This window comes from Schistocerca americana, chromosome 7 (genome assembly GCF_021461395.2).
Source record: "Schistocerca americana isolate TAMUIC-IGC-003095 chromosome 7, iqSchAmer2.1, whole genome shotgun sequence".
Lineage (NCBI taxonomy): Eukaryota > Metazoa > Arthropoda > Insecta > Orthoptera > Acrididae > Schistocerca > Schistocerca americana.
This window is the reverse complement of record NC_060125.1, coordinates 562418742-562429980: the sequence shown is the minus strand read 5'-3', so window position 1 is coordinate 562429980 and position 11239 is coordinate 562418742. Positions and strand designations below refer to the sequence as shown.

General features: G+C 44.4%; 1 protein-coding gene across 1 annotated transcript; it reads left to right on the top strand.

Moving 5' to 3' along the window:
* Positions 1 to 640: 640 nt before the first annotated feature.
* LOC124622237 lies at positions 641 to 9849 on the top strand. Its single transcript, XM_047147891.1, has 2 exons — positions 641 to 744; positions 9180 to 9849. Exon 2 carries the CDS (start codon positions 9235 to 9237, stop codon positions 9574 to 9576), a length of 342 nt encoding a protein of 113 aa, XP_047003847.1. The 5' UTR covers positions 641 to 744; positions 9180 to 9234; the 3' UTR covers positions 9577 to 9849.
* Positions 9850 to 11239: the final 1390 nt, after the last annotated feature.

The following is an 11239-nucleotide window of genomic DNA, read 5'->3' as shown; positions in this document are numbered from 1 at the left end:
TTGCATAGCCTGCAGCGAAGCCAGTTATGACTGCACGCCCTATTAAGAACCATGTGCTGCCTTTTGTAATGTCCAGGGGACTATCATGAATCGCGGTGGCCTGAACGTAATTATTATGTTTAAATATAAAACGCCATTTCTGGGTTCGTCTCGGTTTGTATTCTTTCACTTACCTTCTGTACTGTACAGTGGCAGTTTTTTCTATGTACGGTCCAAGCTTGATAGAGCTATGTTACTTGGCAGTGACACATGCGAAAACTACTTTCGTCGTTAAGGTTTTCACAAGGGAGGAATGAAAGAAGATGAGGTTTTAACGTTTCGTCGAGAACGAGGTCATCAAATACGGATGTTATGTACATCAGTGTACTTGTGCACCCAGTAGTTTTGCTCTCTTGAATGCCTCCGATGCACTTCCTTAAAACGGCAGCAAGTGTTTCGAGTAACCGCAGTGGATGCGTCTGAACGCGCCGTGTGCCCGCAGGTGGAGGGCTGCAACATGATGTTCAGCTCGCGGCGGTCGCGCAACCGCCACAGCGCCAACCCCAACCCCAAGCTGCACCAGCTGCAGTTCCGGCGCGCCGACCTCGCCGTGCGCTACCCCAGCCGCTTGCCCGCCGACGCCGCGCCGGCCGGGCTCGGCGCTGCCGGCGCCGTCGACGTCGGCGTGGGTGGCGTCAGCGCGGAAGACACGCTGACCCGCGTGCTCAGCCTCAGGCTCCTGCAGGGCGCGCGGCCAGAGCTCAGGTGAGTCCCCCTTTTTTTATTTACCTATTTATTCCTTTTACTGCTTCTTGTAGACCTACTTTCTCCGTTTACTCGAGGGACGTTCAACAATTGATGTAACAATTGAAAGAAAATTCAGCCCTCGGTCACTATTTTTAACAAATTAACCTGGATTCGACACTGCTAGGAGTGTCTTCCTCAGAATTTAAACCAAAGAATGGTCTATATTCTATAACATGGTCACAGAATTATGACTAAAAACGTATGATAGAGTATACGTTTTTAGTCATAATTCTGTGACCATGTCATTGAATATAGACCATTCTTTGATTTAAATTCTGAGGAAGACACTCCTAGCAGTGTCGAAACCAGGTTAATTTGTTAAAAATAGTGACCGAGGGCTGATTTTCTTTCAATTGTAACTATTCACGGTCTCTGAACTTGGAGCCATGTACAAGATTTAGTGATGCAACTTTTTTTTCTGTAAACAGTTTGGTTTTATTCAGGTTTCCAATACCCCATATTATCGCTCGCTATTTTGGCTACAAAACCAGTTGTTCTACACAGTCTCCGTGTAATGCGACGGCCTTACGCCACCTTACTGGGAGGACCTGTATGCGCGCGTGTTACCATTCCACTGGTCGATTTCTGAGGCAACGTTCTGATGCATTAATAACTTCCTCATCATCCACGCACTGCTTCCCGTGGAGTGATATCCTTCATTGGGTCAGACAGGTGGTGGTCGGAATTTGCGAGATCCGGGCTGTAAGGCGACGAGCATGAGCAGTCCAATGAAGTTCTATGAGGTCCCCTCGAGTGCACAAACTACTGTTTATCGGGAGGACGACAGTTCAATCCCACGTCCGGCCATCCTGATTTAGGTTTTCCGTCATTTCCCAAAATCGCTCCAGGCAAACGCCGGGATGATTCCTTTGAAAGGGCACGGCCGACGTCCTATCCCATCCTTCCCTAATGCGATGAGACCGATGGCTCAAATGGCTCTGAGCACTATGGGACTCAACTGCTGAGGTCATTAGTCCCCTAGAACTTAGAACTAGTTAAACCTAACTAACCTAAGGACATCACAAACATCCATGCCCGAAGCAGGATTCGAACCTGCGACCGTAGCGGTCTTGCGGTTCCAGACTGCAGCGCCCTTAACCACACGGCCATTTCGGCCGGCTGTATGAGACCGATGACCCCCAAACAACCCAACCCGTGTTTAAGACCTTGCGTTGTCACGGAGAATAATAACCATTTGTGTGTGTGTGTGTGTGTGTGTGTGTGTGTGTGTGTGTGTGTGTGTTTGTGTGTGACTGGCGGTCAACGGCTCGAAGAAACCATTCCGAGGTATTCACAGTCAGTCAGATTCGGTGATGATACTAACAAATCTCTCCTCTATCCTATCTTCTTTTTATATTCTTCTTAAAAAACAACAAAATTTTATATATATTTCAACCATAAATTATTGTTAGATTGAAAAGTATCATTCTTTGTAAATGTTGTAGATAAAACAAAAGAAAAGAAAATTGTAAAAAGATAAAAAACGAAAATTGTAAGACTTACGACCTGTTTCAAACATCAGGTAACAGGTCTATAATTTGGCAATAAATAAATAAATAAAATGTCACGGACAATAAGAAGTTCGTTTGTATTTTTGTGGCAACGAACATGCTGAAGTCGTTTCTTCAGTACCCTGAGTAAGCACAGTACTCTTCACAGTTGATCGTTGCACCAAAAGGGAGACATCAAACAGAATAGCCATTCCACAGTTCCAGAAGACCGTCGCTATGAGTTTGTCGGCTAAGCGTGCGACTTCAAACTTTGTCTTCGGAGGAGAGCAGGTGCGGCGTCCACTCCAAGGATTAATGTTTTGTTTCCGGTTCGAAGTGATGACCCATGTTTCATCGCCAGTTCGACAAAAAAATTGTTACGAGCAGCGTGGTCCTTCGTTGCTCTTTATGAGCTTCTGTGAGGCAGCGACGAACCCAGGCCGGCCGATGTGGCCGAGCGGTTATAGGCGCTTCAGTCTGGAACCGCGCGACCGCTACGGCCGCAGGTTCGAATCCTGCCTCGGGCACGGATGTGTGTGATGTCCTTAGGTTAGTTAGGTTTAAGTAGTTCTAAGTTCTAGGGGACTGATGACCTCAGATGTTAAGTCCCATAGTGCTCAGAGCCATTTGAACCATTTTTTCGAGGAACCCAGCGGGCACACATCTTCCAGTATTTCAAGTGTCTGTCAATGTTACCAACAGAGGCGTCCAGTTGAGCAGCGAGGTGTTTGATCGTGATCTGTGGATCACCTCGATTCAGAGTGTTCGCACGTTCCCACTCTGCTGGAGTCACAACGGTGTGCAGGAGATAGGAAACGTTTGCGCGACCTTGTTGCGATGGTTACAGTCACCTCTCCCAATGACTCACCGTGCTTTTGTTCACTGCCTCACCTCTGTAGGCATTCTGAAAGCACCGGTGAATGGCTGAAATGGTCTGGTTTTCAGCCAAAGCGTTTCAGTGACAGCCCTCCGCTTGAAACGCTCCTCCGTAACAGACGCCACCAGTCGCAACGTCATGAAATCACAGGGGCTGAAGCGGGAATATTCCACGATATCCATAACAAACTCCGCATTTTGTCAACCGAAATCAGCAGAGAAAAAAAAAAAAAGAATACGCACTGAAAGCCCCTTGTATTTACATAATGGTTAAAAAAGAAATGTATATATCCTGGTAAATGCACTATGCCTCAGTCTCATTATTTCAGTGCTATCATTCATATTTTCTAAAATTCATGTGACCCTCGAGCCTATGACAGAGATAGGTGACAGACTTTTTAATCCACCTGTAATCGAGAATAATGGGGCTTTGGGGCTTTAATCGCCATCCACATATCAGGATTTACGTTTCTCTTGATTTCCTTAACGGCGAATTCAGAATAGTTCCTTTGAGAGGGACTGAGTTCAGTCAAATTTCCATCCTTCTCGCGACACTGAGATTATGATTACATGAATCGTGTATTGGATCAGTTAGGCGTGCACGTATCATTTTGACCGGAAAAACACTATCTTCCAGAGACAGGTATTCGGTTTTCTATTGGGTGCGCCGTCTTAACCTGCCGCGAATGATCAACGTTGCAAAACAGCGAAAAACGTTGCATCACAGTAACAAAACTAACAGTATGATCAATAGAATTACTTCACTGCATTCTTTCTGATAGTGGAGGTAGTTTGACATTTTGAGGACCCTCTACAAAATATCGATGGTATTCACAATAACTAGACACAATTTGCAGCCACCGGTACGTTTTAGAGTTGTCCAACAACGGCTCAGTTAGAAGAGTAATGCAGTTTTCTACTACTAACAACTAAAAATATTGTATTCTGAACGAAACCCACGCCGAGTGGCCCCCATCGGCAGCGAACAAGAGCTGTTTCCTTCTAGTCTCCAAGACACCCTGCTAGGTTAGGTCATTCCCAGCTAAGTCGACCAACGCACTCTTTTGGCAAGAGAACGAATTTTTTTTGTGGCATTCCGTAACAGCTACAGATAATTCTCTTATTTTGTAACATATGATGAGCAAGTTGTATTTGTATACTAATTTATACGTCCAACGTCTCAGTGCTCCTCCATGGTTAATACTGCGAAAGATCCACTTCATTACTCTTCTTTTAAAGGTTTCACGTTTCTTTATGTCACTGTTCCTATCTGCTCACATTTCAGAGCTGCAAAGCACAACTGCTTGTGGAACGTTGTTGATCAGCGCTCTCTACGACAAGTCTGTCTAAATCTGTGAATTTTTCAATCTCAAAATATCTCACCGATTTTCAGACTACCTGCAGACAGGTCCAGTTTCGCTCCAATCGTGATATTGCTACTTATTCTGTCCACCGTTGTCGTTGACGCAGCCGGTTGTCAGATGAACAAGATTTGGCGTGTAGGACACCCCCAACTCAGAGGCATGGTTTGAATAAATCATTAGTACAACTCAAGCCAATCCCTTTAAATTAATTTAACTTGTCAAACGACTTCCGCTAAGCTTACCGCCATCTAATTTACATGCACACACTCGATGCTTGTTCGTTTTTATCCCACCCTACTGACTTTTATCTATTGAGAATCAGAATGAATAAGAAAGGAGGCACCACATCGATACGCCTCAGGTCGCATTTCACCCAATACTTCATAGGTACCGCTTCAGCATACACTCAGTGGCCAAATTCCTGGGAAGTCAGTGGCAGACGAATTGTTCGTCGGCCGCTGAAGCCCGTGTTATGCATTTACATCGGTAGAATCGCTGTACAAACGAGTTCCTGACGCCCCACATTCAGTTCGGCGGCTGTGTTACTCACAGTAGACCACCGATCACCACGTATGAAATTGCGCAGGCTAAGTGACATGTGTTCCTTCGTCACACTTGTGCTCTTTCTGTGTGGCGGTTTAAGAGTGTGGAAACATCGTCAGTGAGATACTGAATCCATTGATGACAGTGACGATCTCTGAAACGCTAACCCTTTTGTAAACTCCGATATGCTGTGATCCAAGCGTCTTACGCCGATAACCATTTCACTTTCAACTAACTCACGACCTCCTGCCATGTTCAGTGCACATCTGTCTGTAACAGACACCTCGGATCACGTGTCTACACTCGCGACATTTTCCACATTTAGCTGCAACGTTCCGGCGTCATGCATTACGCTTTTTCAAACGTCATAATCCTATCGGTGACTCTTGGCCAGTGAGAAGGGGAGATGGTCAGGGTGGGATCGACTGTTTGGAATCATCTATACCGTGATGTAGGTTATTATGCAAACTTTTATTGGCTGGCCGGCCGGTGTGGCCGTGCGGTTAAAGGCGCTTCAGTCTGGAACCGCGTGACCGCTACGGTCGCAGGTTCGAATCCTGCCTCGGGCATGGATGTGTGTGATGTCCTTAGGTTAGTTAGGTTTAATTAGTTCTAAGTTCTAGGCGACTGATGACCTCAGAAGTTGAGTCGCATAGTGCTCAGAGCCATTTGAACCATTTTTATTGGCTCTTTATTTGATTTTATTCTTGTTCCATTTGGAAACCTTGCCCATGTGATTTGAATTATTTTTCTGTATTACTTCGATTTAATTTGTTCCATTTTCGTCCAAGGTAATGCAATCGGTATTTCTATTACTCATTTTGCTTGACTTTCGCTTTATTTATAAAACTTTCTTTCCTCTAAATCTTCACCTAAGTTATTTTGTCCATGGAATGAGAAGAATTTTTGCTTTAAATGCATTTATTACTGTAATCATCCAGAACAAAGTACATCTTTCACGCCACTGCAAAGCCAATATAAACAGTTTATTTTCTCTTATACGTCTTAACTGGGAGAGTGGTAATTTTAAATGTTTGTATGTTATGACAGATAAGCAAAACCAATTAACACCAGGCGGGCAAAGATTGCAGTTGACAGAACAATAAAGGTTAAAAAAGATAGCAGGAAACGTCAGTACGTTGGTAAAATGATACACCAAAGGATCATAAATTAAAAAAGCTATATTTAGACTGATTCATGTAGAAACATAATGATAAATCACTCTGAGAAACACGTCATAGCAAAAATGTCGCACGAAACGGGACTCCAACCAAGAATCTTGAGCATTCCAGCCAAATAACATAGCTGCTTTTTATTATTTGCTAATTTATGTTGTTTATTTTTTATTTTTTTAAGATCAACTTTCTTAGGTGCTTTTGCAGCCAAAACTAATTCTTGAGTCTGGCGTGGCGCCTTGGACAGCCTTTTTTAATTGTTTTCTTACTTTTTTATCGTAGCCGCCACACTGTTTTCTATTTGCCCTCTAACCACTCTCAAAATCCCTCCTTCGCTCACCAAATTTTGCCTTCTTTGGTCTACTTTTGTTGTCTTATTAAGGTCTGGTTGTGTGCAGTTCTTCCTTCTTTTTAACTGGAATAAGAATATTATCAGGGTCTGATCACGTGATTCACTAGGCTGCGGAGCAGTTGGCGAAAAATGCCGCTATCTTAAGCGCTCTGGTAGATCATAAGAAATTTTTCCCTCAATTACTCGCAAATGGTGGCCCACCAGTGTTAACTGCTGCTGAGTGTGCTACCTTGGCTACCTTTATGTACGCCGTCATATACAAGGTGTTTTCACGATTCGTGTAACACACTTCCGAAAGTTGCAGAAGGTATTGCACGGTTAGAAATATCAAAACGGTTTTTCCTTATAACTTTCGAAGCGCTCTTTTTCAGGTTCAGGACCCAAACTTCAAATTGATGTTTTTATCCTTCTCCAGCATCCTAGGAACACTGTTGCAGAAACAACGAAACAAACATGCCAAATTTAAAAAGATGCAAAATTCCCAAAATTGGCGATCCTTTACAGAAGCTCGAAACAGCGCGGTGTTCAATACGAGACGCCTGTAACAGTTTCCACAACGAAACTTTGTCTCGAAACCTGGCAGAAAATCCAAAGAGATTCTGGCCATATGTGGAGTATTTTAGCGGCTAGAAACAATCAGTGCCTTCTCTGCGCGATAACAATGGAAATACTATCGAAGATAGTGCTGCCAAAGCAGATTTACTTAACACAGCATTCAAATGCCTTCACAAAAGAAGACGAAGTAAATATTCCAGAATTCGAATTGAGAACAGCTGCCAACATGAGTAACGTAGAAGTAAATATCCTCGGAGTAGTGAAGCAACTCAGATCACTTAATTGAAGCAAGTCTTCTGGTCCAGATTGTATACCAGTGAGGTTCCTTTCGGATTATGGTGATGCATTAGCTCCATACTTAACAATCATATACAACCGGTCGCTGGACGAAAGATCCGTACCCAAATACTGGAAAGTTGCACAGCTCACACCAATATTCAAGAAAGGTAGTAGGAGTAATCCACTAAATTACAGGCCCATATCGTTAACTTCGATATGCAGCAGGATTTTAGGCACATATTGTGTTCGAAAATTATGAATTATCTCGAAGGAAACGGTCTTACTGACACACAGTCAACATCGCTTTAGAAAACATCGTTCCTGTGAAATACAACTTGCTCTTTATTCACATGAAGTGCTGAGTGCTATTGACAAGGGATTTCAGATCGATTCCGTATTCCTGGATTTCCGGAAGGCTTTTGACACTGTACCACACAAGCGGCTCGTACTAAAATTGCGTGCGTATGGAATGTCGTCTCAGTTATGTGACTGGATTTATGATTTCCTGTCAGAGATGTCACAGTTCGTAGTAATTGATGGAAAGTCATCGTGTAAAACAGAAGTGATTTCTGGCGTTCCCCGAGGTCGTGTTATAGGTCCTTTGCTGTTCCTCATCGATATAAACGATTTGGGAGACAATGTGAGCAGCCATCTTCGGTTGTCTGCAGATGACGCTGTCGTTTATCGACTAATAAAGTCATCAGAAGATCAAAACAAACTGCAAAACGATTTAGAAAAAAATATCTGAATGGTACGAAAAGTGGCAAGTGACCCTAAATAACGAAAAGTGTGAGGTCATCCAAATGAGTGCTAAAAGGAACTCGTTAAACTTCGGTTACACGATAAATCAGTCTAATCTGAAAGCCGTAAATTCAACTAAATACCTAGGTATTACAATTACGAACAGCTTAAATTGGAAAGAACACAGGTAGGACACTTAGAAAATGTAACAGACCTACTAAGGAGACTGCCTACACTACGCTTTTCCGTCCTCTTTTAGAATACTGCTGCGCTGTGTGGGATCCTTACCAGGTAGGACTGACGGAGTACATCGAAAAAGTTCAAAGGAAGGAAGCACGTTTTGTACTATCGCGAAATATGGGAGAGAGTGTCACAGAAATGACACAGGATTTTGGCTGGAAATCATTAAAAGGAAGGCGTTTTTCGTTGCGACGGAATCTTCTCACGAAATTCCAATCACCAACTTTCTCCCGCGAATGCGAAAATATTTTGTTGACACCGACCTACATAAGGCGGAACGATCAGCACGATAAAATAAGGGAAATCAGAGCTTGTACGGAAAGATATAGGTGTTCAGTCTTTCCGCGCGCTATACGAGATAGGAATAATAGAACCCTCTGTCAGGCACTTAAATGTGATTTGCAGAGTATCCATGTAGATGTAGATGTAGAAAGTATGTAATACCATCAGGGGGATCACCCTGTGTATACATACATTTATAGACGTCTGAACCTGTAATTTCCACGCTCTCAGCGTCGTTAGTTTCTGTTTCCGGGCATGGGTTCCTATGTAAAACTTGATCTACCAGCCCCCTCTACAGCCTCTAGAACTGTGTAACATGGATTGCAAACCACCTTGGAGATGGCATCAAAAAGTCGATCCCAACCTTGAAACCTCTCCCTGTCATTTTACAAGCATTGCAGCTGCCAACCGTTTAGGTCTAAAAGACCTTGAGTTTTCAGTTATGTACTTCACCTGGCCCCTTACTATTTCTCACCACTTCTCACGCCGGTTACAGGTTCGAGGACTCGACGCAGACTGGGCAGGCGCACACGTCCTCCGAGGACTCGTCCATGTCGCCCAAGAACAACGGCGCGGCCTACGAGGGCGAGTCCGACGCCGACACGAAGGCTGGGGGCGGGGACGGCGAAGCGGACGAGAAGCCGGAGCCCAGCTGGCTGAAGCGCCTGCAGAGGCGGTGGCAGCAGGAGAGCGGCGAGGAGTCGCCCAAGCTGACCGCTCCCGAAGACGCGTCTGCGGCCGAAACGCCTGCCGCCGCGCCCGAGCCGCCGCAGAGGGGGACGCGCAAGCGGAAGAGCCAGCACCCCACGCGCTGCGCCGCCGTCGCCGGCGAGAGGCCGGCCAAACTCTTCGCCTCGGACTCGCTCTCCTCGGAGGACGACTGCCGCCTGTAGTGAAACTCTGCTACTCTGTTCAGAATAACTTCAGGGCTGACACTTCCGCAGGAGCACGAATAGGCGCGGAACAGAGATACCGCATCGCGCACGAAGCACGTTGCAGTCTCATGTTTGATATAGACTGGTCGAACTCGCGAGCTGGCACCAATGTGTCGTCATCGAGCGAGGTGGCGCAGTGGTTAGCACACTGGACTGGTATTCGGGAGGACGACAGTTCAAACACGCGTCTGGCCATCCTGATTTATGTTTTCCGTGATTTCCCTAAATTGCTTCAGGCAACTTCTGGGATGGTACCTTTGAAAGGGCACATCCAACTTCCTTTCAATCCCTCCCTAATCCGATGGGACTGATGACCTCGCTGTTTGGTCCTCTCCCAGAAATCAACCAACCAACCATCAATGTGTCCTGCAGTGTTGTCATCTCAATTTTACTTGCTACAGCGAATTTTTAAAATTCTATGCAGTCAATTTTACTGAGACGTACTGACTCTTACGTTTATCACATGCCTGCGGTACAGGCAGGATGAACCCCATTTGTCCCGCTGCTGAGCTGCTGTTCCAATATCGGAGAGTCTCGGCAATACTGGGTTTAGAAGGAGAACAACAATGGGTTGAGGAGTGAACTGGAATTTGTACCAGGGAAGGAGACGCATAGGGTAGTTCATGCACGTGTGGTAGTTGGAGTGCCAGTGATTGATAGCGCATCTGCCTATAAAGCGGAAGACCTGGGTTCAAATCCCAGTCCAGGTACAAATTTCAACTCGTCGCTACTGCCTACATCATTAATGTAAACTTTTAAAACGATGTTGGGAAGTTCACGAAAACGTATTTCCTCACCATGTAACCGAATTTTCGACAAGCGAAAAATTTTGTTGTTGTTGAAGTTAGGTGGACACACCATTTGTTGACACGGCTGTCCACTTTAGTCTATCTCGTGCACGCCTCTTCATCTCTTCTACATAACCACTGCATCTACATCCATTTAAACCTTCTTAGTGCAGTAAACGCTTGCTTTGCCTCATCAATTTTTACCTCTGACATTCCCTCCATTACCGACATGATGACTCACTGATGCCTCAGTACATGTCCTATCAGATGACCCTTCTTTTAGTGAAGCTACATATATTTTCTCCCGATTGTACTCATGCGTCGCCATTCGTTATTCACTGTATCAGTATACAGCATTCTTCAGTGACGCCACATTAAAAAACCCATTCTCTTCTTGTCTCAAGTGCTAATAGTGTACATTTCACCTTCGTTCCTTGCTACACTCCAACAAACACCCAGAGAAAACACTTTCCTCTTTTTTTTCAAAAATTCTTTTCTTACTGTAGCCAATCTGTATTTGATGTTCTCTCTGTTTCAACCATTATCACTAATTTTGCTGACAAGATAGCACAACTTGTATAGCCTCATTTCATAATTTAATTCTGATAGTTCCACCTTATTTCGTTCGTCTATATTCTGTTACCTTTGTTTCAGTATTTTATATCCATTTTATAATACCTTTTGAAGACACATTCCATTCCGTTCAATTGATCTTCGAAGACCTTAGCGTCTCTGCCAAAATTACAATGTCACTGTCAAGCATCAAAGTATTAATTTATTCTCCAAGGCTCAAATTGCCTTTACACATTTGTCCTCGCTTTTCCTCACAGCTC

Bases quoted from the DNA above. Each gene is read 5' to 3' on its own strand.
- LOC124622237 (XM_047147891.1), top strand. From the start codon at position 9,235: ATGTCGCCCAAGAACAACGGCGCGGCCTACGAGGGCGAGTCCGACGCC.